The sequence below is a fragment of the Rhineura floridana genome, chromosome 3, assembly GCF_030035675.1.
Source record: "Rhineura floridana isolate rRhiFlo1 chromosome 3, rRhiFlo1.hap2, whole genome shotgun sequence".
In the NCBI taxonomy this organism is placed as follows: domain Eukaryota; kingdom Metazoa; phylum Chordata; class Lepidosauria; order Squamata; family Rhineuridae; genus Rhineura; species Rhineura floridana.
Genome location: NC_084482.1, coordinates 23,455,987 through 23,467,671, shown reverse-complemented (window position 1 = coordinate 23,467,671; position 11,685 = coordinate 23,455,987). Strand labels below are relative to the sequence as shown.

The 11,685-nt window shown below is 48.1% G+C and overlaps 1 protein-coding gene across 3 annotated transcripts in view; it reads right to left on the bottom strand.

The window, feature by feature from the left end:
* Positions 1–218: 218 nt before the first annotated feature.
* The window catches only part of AGAP2 (ArfGAP with GTPase domain, ankyrin repeat and PH domain 2), a 144,387-nt gene continuing 132,920 nt past the window's right edge, over positions 219–11,685 (bottom strand). For all 3 annotated transcript variants that reach the window (XM_061615005.1, XM_061615006.1, XM_061615003.1), the window contains exons 14-18: positions 7,548–7,699; positions 6,583–6,673; positions 3,354–3,576; positions 2,008–2,263; positions 219–1,357 (exon numbers count right to left, since the gene is read on the bottom strand). In XM_061615005.1, coding sequence (XP_061470989.1) covers positions 1,151–1,357; positions 2,008–2,263; positions 3,354–3,576; positions 6,583–6,673; positions 7,548–7,699 — 929 coding nt within the window. In that variant the 3' untranslated portion in view covers positions 219–1,150. The remainder of the gene's footprint in view (positions 1,358–2,007; positions 2,264–3,353; positions 3,577–6,582; positions 6,674–7,547; positions 7,700–11,685) is intronic.

Below are 11,685 nucleotides of genomic sequence, written 5' to 3'. Positions count from 1 at the left end.
TCTTCCCCCCCCATTTGCTTTTCACCAGCAGCCAATCTTTGCACCAGAAAGAAGCCACAGCAGCTGCTGCTGTAAGCTCAGCTGACAACACCCACACCTGAGAAGCAGGAAGGGCTCTGAGCGTTGACTTCACTGAGGGTCACTCCCAAGGAACCAGGAAGTGCTTTGAAGGGATCAGCAATAGCAGAGAGGATGCTGATCAGGGGCTGGATCAGTAGTGGGGGCATGGGGGGTGGGGAGGGGGAGTGAGTATGAACAATTAAGGCTGAACTACCAAAAAACCCATAAACCTCTGGAAAGGCAGGAAAAGTGCTAGACTGAAGTAGCGTCTTCACACATGTCTCCAGGGTGCACACGAAGCACCAAGATGGAGGAGAATTACGGTGCACGAGTGGAAGGGGCCATGGCTTATCTGGAGAGGCCTGGCACATGGAAAGGTCTGGCGGGCCAAACGTTCTCCCCACTGCTGGCGTAAGCAACATAAATGGCATGAACCCCCCTACCAAACCTCAGGCACCTTCACACTTAGTACAGCCTTACAAGTCAAGACTCTCTTGGCCACTTTTAACACTTCCCCCACTGTCATACTTTCTGGGCCCTCTTAGAGTTACTTAGGTGAGGCTGGGTCACTGACCACTCCAATAACACTGATTTACATTCCACCTTCAAAGTTTGTTACAAACACAGAAAGAAAGAAAAAGAAAACCCCACGGTAACCACTTGCCCGCCCACATCCCACCCCTCATTTCTAAAAGTCCCCATTAACTGGGAAGAGAAAACCGTCCTGGGCCCTGATCCTTCACTCCAAGCACTGGGACGCAATGCTCCCTGCAGACCTCACCGGCCTGTCTGAAGAGATGGCTGTTTGTCCTGGAGACCTGCAGAGCAGCTCAAGGCCTGGCAGGAGGGAAAGTTGTGAGCCGCTGAGGTGGTTCTGCCGACGGCCTGTGCCAAGCAGAGCCATTTAAGCGGAGCACTGGGTGGTCTCCATCACCAACTCATCCTGCGTGAGACAGGAAGTTGCGATCCAAGCTCCTTGGCATGTAGTCCAGATGCCAGAGGGGAGGGGGGTTTCCCGAAGGAGAAGAGGCATCAGTTGCTGGACCCCTGTTGCACCACTGGGATAGGGAAAGAGGCTCACCCTGGAATGCTACACCAGGGCAGTCCGGGCCTCGGTCCTTCCCACGCTGGCGCTGCTGCTCTTCCGGCGCAGGCCAGGTGTGGCGATAGTGCTGTAGCCTTCGTTGGGGCAGCCATGTTGCAATAGGATGTCAGTGCATTCCTGGCTCCCTGACTGGCGGGCATAGAAGAGGGCTGTGTGCCCCATGGCATCACGGGCCTTCACATCAGCACCGTACTGTGAGGGAAAAGAATGGTGGTTAGGAAACCCAAGGGATATCTTGAGTTCCCTCAAAGAGGACTGGGAAATTAGCACTTCACTGAGGCAATGGTGCATGCTGCTCCCTCAGCTTGGTTTTGCATCCATTGCTCCTCTCCAACCTGGGGAAGGGGCCACATCTTCCATCCTGCCCCCTTGCGGTATTACTTCCCTTGGTAGGCTTTGATCAACACTGCTTATGTTTTTTTCAAATTTGTAATGGCAGGCTGGAACACCTTGCTAGCCCTGGGACATCACCTTGCCACTCATTTCCTCTACAGATGGGAGCAGGCTGAGTTTGGGGAGGGCCTGGTTTGTTCTGGAGCCTGCCAATCCATCTATGATGAATAATTTGCTAAGACCTACCTGCCCATCTATTACAAAAAGCCCTTCAATAAATATATCTTCCTCACTCTCTATGCAGCAGCCACTCCCAATGCGCCAGGCTGTCGTATGCCCTCAGCCAGCAATCTAGCCAGTTACCCCCTTTAGCTTTTGTTTTTCTTTCTAATAGCATGCCTCCTCATCTTAATCCTCTTTGGTCCAGGGCAGACAAGGAGAGTCTGAAAGAGAACGTCTCATTCCCCTAGACTCCCAGAATGCCTCACTGTCTGCTGCCAAGTACTTACCCAGACCAGAAGCTGAGTAATAACCACGTGGGACAGGTCACATGCCACATGCAGTGCCGTGCGCTGGTCTTTGTCACCAGTGGGGGTGTTGATCTGTTCCTTGGAACTGTGGGCCAGCAGCAACAGTACAGCACCCAGGTCCTGGTCCAGCACGGCCTGGAAGAGCTGGCACCCGAGGGACAGTTCAGAGGGGGGCAGTGGTGCCAAGAATAGCCGCTGCTCATATTTGGCTCGAATCCATGACTCCCGCTCTTCCCTAAGGAGAGAGAGAGTTACTAGTCATGATGGCTTTATGCAACTTCCAGGTCCAGAAGCAATATGCCACTGAATGCCAATAGCTAGGAAACGACAACCAGAGAAGACTATTGCTTTCAAGCCCTGCTTGAGGGTGGGATGGGGAGGGTTCCCAGAGGCATCTGGCTGGCCATTATGGGATGCTGGAATAGATGAACAGTTAGCCTGATCCACCCACCGTGGTTCTTCTTATGTAGACAGAGAGAGAGATCATCCAGCCAATTGAAGAATGAGCACCTGCCTAGCAAGGTAAGGATAAATAGGAAGGGCTGTGCATCCAGACTTTATAATTATGATTTTGCTACTAACTACTACTGAAAACTTCAGTCAAGGATGCAACAACCCAAGCTGTTTCTAAGAGAAAGTTGCACATGTGCTAGGAGATGGGATCCATTGGCCAGTACCAGTATCGATTCAAGTTCATTCTTTGTCCATTAGTTGCTGCTTTTACCAATCTGGATTTTTCCCCCCTCACAAAATAGAGTGATATTAATATTTTTAAAGGAAAGTTATTTGTAATATAGAAGTTTTAGAGGCAGACTTTTTTTTAAAAAAAATCAATTTTCAAAAATAGTTGTGGAAAATTGCTACATAAAAATCCAATCCATAACTATAGAAAATAAACAAATTAATGGAAAATTCTGTACCAAATCTGAATTGGGCAGAATTCTAGCACATCTCTAGCTTGTGCTTAGGTTCCTCCACCCGCCCCCAAAATCTATGGAACTTAAGTGTGCATAATTTTAGCTGGATTTTCCCTAATTCACAGGCTGGGGAACCTGTGGCCTTCCAGATGTTACTGGATTTCATCTCCCATCAGCCCCAGCCAATGGTCAGAGAGCTGTAGTCCAGCAACATTTGGAGAACAAGTTCCTTGTCCCTGCCTCAAATGGTAGTTTAATAGAGTCATCCTGCACATGTTTACTCAGAAGTTAATTTCCACTGTGTTCAACAACTTCTGGTAAACTTGTGCAGGACTGCAGTCTTAGGTTCCCAAGGCTCTAGCCCTGCTACACTGTCACTCTTTTATGTGCAGCCTGGCCTGCACTCACCGTGATGACTCGCAAGTGGGTTTCCGCCGTCCCTGTGTGCACTTTTCCCAGACGCTGTTGGCTGTTTCATTACCGATGGAAGTGAGCACCAATGTGAGCTCCAGAGGCCAGTCGTCCAAGTCGAGGGAGCGAACCCGGGACAGGTGGGTACCAAGATTCCGGTGGATGCCTGAGCACTCAATACAAATCAGTGCCCCCAAGTTCAGGCTGGCCCAAGTTGGATCTGGAGCAAGAAAACTTGGCCAATCAGAAATCAGGGAAGACAAGCATCTCCCTCTCAAAAAGGACAAGGTCACTTTATTCTCAAAGAGGGCAATGTGCCTATGGGTTAAGCCCTGCATGGTGAGGTTAGGATGGGAGATGGTAACTGGTCCACAGTCACCAACTAAACTTCATGAGCAGGAAGGAGGGATTCGAACCTGGATCTCTCCACTCCTGTTCTGACACTCTGATCCATATTTGGGGAACCCATAAACCTCAGGGGTCTTCAACATAGACTGCGCAGGTGCCCACATAATCCCACTGACCAAATTTCCTCCCACTGAGTGTTCGCTTGCCAGATCCATGCTTGCAAAAGCTTGCTTGCTCAAGCAGGGAGGGAACACACTCCTTGTCACTCAGGCAGGGAGGAAAGACCACTTTGCAATGCAGATCCTGCTAATCTATCCACTATACCAGTGGTTCCCAACCTTTATGAGTATAGGACCCCCTTTGCAAACTCGAAAGATTTCATGACACCCCCCATGCTAATTGTAATTTTAGTCTCTGTTAATTGAAAAAATGGTACATGGCAAAAATCACATCTACAAATATCCCTTCCCATAAAAAGCTCCCTGCAGACAGGGAGGTGTTGCTTTCTTTTCTTAATGCAAAGGTCCAGTCAAATTGGGATCCTCCCCCGCACACACACAGTCTGAAGATATACAGTCCCGTCTCCCAACACCAGAGGGCTACACTGTTACTAAGATCCAGGTTCAAATCCCCACCCAGCCCAGGTGACCTTGGACCAGACAATCTCTCAGCCTGACCTATCTCACAGGGCTGGTGGAAGGATAAAATGGAAAGGGGGGGAACCATGTGAACCACCTTGAGCAACTTGGAGGGAAGGTGGGATATAAATGCAATAATAATTAAATAAATACATTTCAGCTGCAGTACGTGGACCCCAGCCTCAGTCAACCTGCTGAGCTTTTAAAATAATAATAACAACAACAACAACAACAACAATAATAATAAATAAATAAAAAAGCAACAATGTGGTAGTAGTGCGGATGCTAGATTGTGAAGACAAAAGGGTGGATAGATTAAGGAGGGGAGTTAGTGCTTTTAGGCTATTATCATCAGAACTAATGACCTGGTTAGCATGCACTTGGGGAATGAGAGTAGAGCAGAAGACAGATCAGCGCATGCACGCACACAAGCATCTGCAGGCATGCATGCATTTGGGCACATGGGAGGGGGGACTCAATCGCTGTAGCATCTTGGAGGCAGAAACGGGGGTGTGTGAAGTGTAGGTGGAAGAAAGGGGGGGACGCTGGCACACACACCTCAGAGATGGAGGGGCAGCAAGTCCTAAGCTTCCTCACTGCTCCTTAGCTCCATCTGAGCCGAAGGAGAGATCTGGGTGGCCTCACAAATAAGAATAATTTTTAAAAGGAGGTGGCCACAAAGCAGGAGCCAAGAAAGGCAGGCAGGCTGGCTGCCAAGAAAGAAGGGGGAAAGTAGCCTTTCCTTGCAGCTTTGCTTCTTTTTGCTTCATTAAAAGCCCTCTCTCGTTCTGAGCGAGGGCATTGTCAGCAGTGGCAGTGCAAGGAGACAGGAGATGGTGACAGTAATCCCCTCTTCTTCCTGGTAGCTCCACCCTCAGCCTCCTTCAGAGTCTGCCACGTGTTTTATAGGCACGCCTGAAAGATGCTCTGGCACTTCAGCAAAGTCCTCCCCTCTCATTTGGGGAAAGGTGCCATCTGCAGTGGCACTGGGGAGCAGACAGTGTCCAGGGAGTGAATACTTTATAAAAAAAAAAACTAATAAATAATTCATTTCTTTACTGTTCACGGCCCCCTCTGGATTACATCATGGCCCCCAAGTTGGGAACCACTGCACTACACCACACCAGTTTTAATTTCCTTGCCATAGCAAGACCACTCTTCTCCCTTCCCTCTGACACCCAACGAGTGTGGCTTGCTCAGACAGTGAAGGTGGAGATACCTTGACTGATTGGTTGGATTGGCTCTATGTCCTCATTTGCCACCACAGTTCAGCCTAAATCATGTCAAGCATCACCTCCACAGCTACATGACCCTCCTCACTCCCAGCCTATTTAAGCTAGTCTGGTATAGTGCAATCTTCTCCAGCCTGATGCTCTTCAGATTTTTGAACTCCAAATCCCATCAGACCCAGCCAGCATGCCAATAGGGCTGAGGGGAGTTATAGTCCAGCAATGTCTGGAAGGCACTAGGTTGGGGGAGGCTGGTTTAGTGGACAGGATGTTGGCCTTAGAGCAGGGAGACTTGGGTTCAGGGCCCTGCTCTTCTATGAAGCAACTGGGGCCATGTGCACAACATACATTTAAAGCACCCCCCCCAAGAATCCTGGAAGCTGTAGTTTGTTAAGGGTGCTGAGAATTGTAGCTCTGTAGGGGCCAAACTACAGTTTCCAGGATTCTTTGGGAGAAGCCATGTGCTTCAAATGTATGGTGTCTATGCAGCCTGGGTGACCTTGAGCCTATTGCACTCTCTCAACTGAACCTACTTCATACTGCTGTTGTAACGATAAAAGAGCAGGGATTATATGCTCTTCTGAGCTGCCTGGAATAAGGATAGGATAAAAAACGTAATCGTCTTTTTAAAAATGGTCAGTCCCAGCTCATTCTTGCTCCCCTGACCACACTCATGGTGTTTTGTCTATTATAGATCCTTAAGTCTCTGGGCAGAAGCCACATCCTCTCTTTGTCCGGTCACAGCATCCAGCACATAAAATAAATGTTAAACAGAAGCGGTAGTAATACTCCCTGGGCTCTCTGTCTCCAGACAGGATTAACCAGTGTGCTAAAAGGGAGCTACCCGTGCCTAAGGAACTGAAAGAAAGCAGAGCTATGGGATGCCAAACGGCAGCACTGATATCTCAATGGCTTTAGTGCTACTAATACCCAAGGATCAATCACTGCTGCCCAAGAAAAAAGCCCAACAACCCCATCAGATCCTTCTGCGTACAGGAGAGAAAGACTTACTCAAGGCCCCGCAGTCCACACATAAGGAATTGCCTTTGGCATTACGGATGGCCTGGATTGCCACTGCTTCGCTCTGACTGTCCATCCGAGCCTGTAGGGATGATGACAGAGAGGACAAAGGTATGAGCTAGAATGTGCATGTTTCTGCTAGCCTTTTTCAACACTTGAGGCTTAAGTGCCATGAAAGCTGCCAGCCCTTTATCCCCCTTATTCCTCAAGGTGAGAGTTAAAAGTGGGAACAGCCCCCTTCTGCACTTCTCTGAAATCCCTCTTCAAACTTTGAGTGAAGTTCTTCTTTTGCATGTGATGTCAACCTTCACCCCCAACTGCAACAGGGCTGTTGCTATTGGAGATATTGTCTTGCACTATGTACTTTCTGTATTTGAGTTGAGATTAATGGGATCACAGGAAGGAGCATGCTCTATGACGGGACTCCCTGCCTTCCTATGGAATGCTCCACATAGGGAGGTCTGCCAAGAATCCCTCCCAAGCTTACCCAATGTGTTTTTTTTATTTCAATTGTTTTCACTATTTGTTTTGTATAGTTTTTATGAGAGTTGCCTTTTCCATCCTCTCCTTGTCGCTCCCTGTTGTTTTCCCATCGCCTGTTTTAGACCAATTTACATCCGGAATGCAATATAGTAATAAAAAGTACATAAAGATATTAAAAACAAATTCAGAGTAAAAACATCACTGACACTGCCAAAGTGCCTGGAAAAACAAAAATGTCCTTGCCTAGCACCAAAACAATGACAAAGTTGGTGCCCAGCAGGCCTCCTTGGGGAGAGCATTCCATAAATGAGGACCCACTGCGGAAAAGCCCCACGTATATAACTCTGCATGGTACCATGTACATGGATTGTTTGATACCAATAGCTACATGGGCAATCAATATTAAAGACAAGCGGGCTTAGAGATCATCGTAGGGCAGAGTGGGTGGGTGGGTGCGTAGAGGGGAACAATACCTTGTTCTTGCTACTCTCGCAGCACTGCAGGCTAGCCAAGATCTGGCTCTCGATGGCCTGGACCCAGGAGTCCCTCTCTTCAATGGAGCTGGCCTCAAAGTGCCAAGTCTGCCCTGTGCTGGAGACGATGATGAACTCAAAGTTCTCCTCCTCTGTGGGTGCAAAAGAGCAGACTCAGGCAGGACCACGGCTGAGGCTGGATAAATCTTACAGCTTTCAACCAGCACTGGGGACAGTTTCCTTCCCTATGCTCACCTAGGGGGACAGGTTCAACACACCCGGGGATGGGTAGGATGCCCATTTGTCCAACAATGATCCTGCAAGAGGAATGGCATGGAGAGCAGCCATGGCTGGTGCTAGTTAACAGCCCTAAGCCCCATAAGGAGAGCCTGAGACAGTGTTAGAAGACTGACACCTCGAGGAAGGAATCCCATTTTACACTTATTCAAATATTTGCCACTGCCTATATTCAAACCCATTTGTGACTGAACAATTATTTACATAGCACTCTTAAATTGCAGAGCACTATATGTGCTTGCTTTTTTGCTTGCTGTCTCACAACAGCGCTGTAAGGCAGATTGTTAATAATCCCTATGCTACAGATGGAGGGACTGGAAGCATGGCACACACTGTAGGGTTGGTGGAGAGGGAGGGTTGAATGTGGGTTTCCCCAGTCCCAGACCTGCTTGACTGTGGCTTGCATAAGTGGCCACTCAAAAGCGAATCAAGATGGCAGTCCTAGGAAGCAGGAGAAGCCAAGCATGGATGGTTCCAGTTCCCAGCTCCATTGATTGCTTTGACAGGAGAAGGACAGGGGTGGTGGAAGAAAAGCAGCCTCAGAAGGCAAGAGCAAACTGTGGGGCCTGCTCAGGTGAGCAGAAATGACCGTGGACCTGCTTCCCCACCCAGTGGCTGGCAGGAGATCATGCGGAGGAGGGAACCTTTTGGTCTGAGTCCGGATGTTTCATAATTTGTCTGGCCTTGTGCATCTCTTGGGCTGGAAGCAGACACAGCCCCCCCCTCCCCACCACACCCCCAAGTTGGAGGTGGTATCTACTGGGGCTTTGTTATGTGTGGTGTTATACACACTCATTACCTTTTGCCCTGTTGTAATCTTTGCTTTGTCCTTTTTTTTTTGGTAGCACTTAGAGACCTGTTCCAGCTCTGACAGCAACAGGACAAAAATTATGAGTGTATCCCATACCGTGTAAAACAGGATCAGTATGGTGTATTGGCTACTGTTGGGCTATAGGAGCAGGGAGATCCAGGTTTACATTCTCACTTGGTCTTGAAACTTGGGCAAGTCACTTTGGGTTGTGGAAGATAAAATCAGGGAGAAGTTTAGAAGAACCCTGAACTCCTTAGAGAAGGAGTGGAATACACCTGTAATTAATAAATATCACTTTCAACTCACTACCCTATTGCAGAGCCTTCAAGAAAAGATCTAAAAGTTAATGGTAGTGTAGGAACTTTAGCAAGACCAACTAAAAGGTCACAAACAAGCAAGCAAGCTTTAATCAGAACTCTTCATTAGGATGGACTGAAGGACAAAAACAAAAAACAATGGGGGATGAAAAAGGGCCTGATGTGACAAGGCAATCATTTTCAAAACTCCCCTTTCAGGGCTCTCTTTTCTAAACTGACTTTGCCAAGGAACCTCTGTGCATGGCAGAGGATTCTGGGGGAATATATTCTAGGGCACACAGTATGTGTGAAGGGCTGGAAATGGGGCTTATCTGTCATATAATGATCTTCCAATTGTGGAACCTCTGATAAGTGTTTGAGGTACCGCAGGGCTCTCTAGAACATACAGTTTGAAAATTGTTGTCATAAAGGAATTCTGGGAGCTCAGCCATCTTTCCATAACCCTTGTGAGGAGGGAGGGACATTCACTCCCCCAGTGGCTGGAGGACTGTTAGGAAGAGGCAGAATAGGATGAAAGTTTTCTTGATTGTGAGGAAAGCATTTTGGGGACAGACATCTACGCAGGCCGCACATCAGCACAATTGCATGCAACGGGTGCCACAGCACAAAAAGAGCCCGCATCTGCCACCGCCGCTCATTACCTGTTTTATAAATATTTCTTAAACTACCAAAGGTTTTTAATTTCCACATTTTACGCTTGGCTGCAGAGGGTCCGGAGGGGAAGCAGGAAGCGAGAGGCAGAGAAAGAGAAGGGAGGAAAAGAAGAAAGGGGAGAGTGTTCAGAGGAGGAAAAAAATTATAATAAAAAAGCAGAGGCTATCAGAACCCACAGGCCCAGGGGTGGCAGTGGACGTGTGAAGCGCTGCAAGGGACAGTGAGGGGAAAAGCTGGGCAAATCCCACAACAGCCCCTTACTGGGCAAGGGGGCATACAGGGAAATCACAGTCAGAGTGGAAATGAAAGGCTTTGCAGCAGCTGCCTAGTGCAGACAGAACGGAAGATGTGGGGGTGAGCGTGAGCAGCCTAGTCGGACTTGGCATGGTCCCTTCTGGACTCAGAAGCTGAGGCAGTGTTACTTTTCACAAACCCCACTGGTTTCAGCATGGCCTCCCCATAGTCTAGTCTCACAGCTTCCCCTTCCCCACCCAATACTATTTCACTTCAACTCACTTTGTACTTCTTGGGCCTGGGCAGGCTAAAGACAGCGCAGACCTTCTGCTAGATCAAGAGTGGCTAACTTTTAAAAACTCTTTGGCCAGTTCTCCAAGGGGCCACATGCCAGTGGGGTGTGAGGCTAAAAGTGAGTGTGGCTACCCCACACTCTTGCACATATTCTTTTCACATGCACACACAGACCACATACATACAGACCACCCCTCCTCAGCTGAACTAGGCAGATCAGCTTGGGAAGATGGGTTATTGTCCCCTCTCCACTCATCAAACGATTCATCTGATTATCAGGGAGGGAGGGATTTGCATCTCCATCAAACTGCTGGGCTGGGCAAAGAGGTTTATGCTCTTTGTGTCTATTTTGTTTTAAAAAAAATTCTGCTGCTGCCAAAATGGGGGAAGATTTGTTTGGGGGAAACCATCAGGGCACTAGGCCAGGGGGGTTAGCCACCCATGTTCTAGATCATGCAAGTCTCCTGGGGCCATGGTCCCTCTGGGTGCTTTCACAAAATGGTCTTTTTGTCTCTCGCAGATTTTTTGGAAAAAAAACATATCACGATTGCTAAACGTAACATGGGAGAACTACCAGAGGCAGCCCTAGGAAACAAACTAAGGTGAAGCAACTGCCTAAGGATGCGGATATCAAGCGCTATTCAGCGTGATAGGCAGACCTTACCTAGAGGCTAGAATCCATGGGAAAATCCTCTAGTGTAAGCACTGCTGAAATAAGCTCCTTGCATAGCTCCTGCTTATTTTAGTAGGGTTCTCAGTGGTTTGTGCTCCATGTTACTATTTATATATTTATTTATTAGATTTATATCCCGCCCTTTCTCCTGCCCATGGTGGCAATGGGAGGCAATGTCCCTGCTTACATGTAACAGTAAGTCATAAGCTATGGTTCAGTAGACTATACTGTGCAGGCAGCCCTGGTACACCTGCTTCACTCCTCCTTTCACATGAGCTTGGCATAATGTTGGAACATGGACGGGTTTACCTTAGCGTGACATCTTAAAGCATGAATTGCTGTTGGCTTAGCAATCATGGTTTGTTAGGGCAAAACAAACCATGACCCTAGGTTTGGATGTCATGCTAAGCTAAGCCCTTTGTGGTTTGTTGACCCAGCCATATGAAACGGGGACGCTTGTGTTGGTGTGCAGATTATGTATAGTATAGCTTACCATACCAAAGTTTATGGCTTTGTGTTAGGTGTGAATATAGCCACTATTTGAACTTCTTCCCGGGAATAGCATTTAAAAATTTAAATAATAGCACCAGTTCATACATTCTCCCCACCCCCAACACACGGGTAACATTTAGTTTAGAGATGGGGAACCTGTCGCTCTCCAGATGTTGTTGGAGTCCCAAACTCCTATCAGTCCTGATCACTGGCATTGCTGGCTGGAGCTGATGGGAGTTGGGAGTCTAACAACATCTGGAGAACCACAGGTTCCCCACCACTAATGTGACCACCCCCCCCTTGATCAGGCATAGGGAGCTTCCAGTTTGGAGACCAAATTAGGCCCAGCAGAGGTTTTAATGTGGT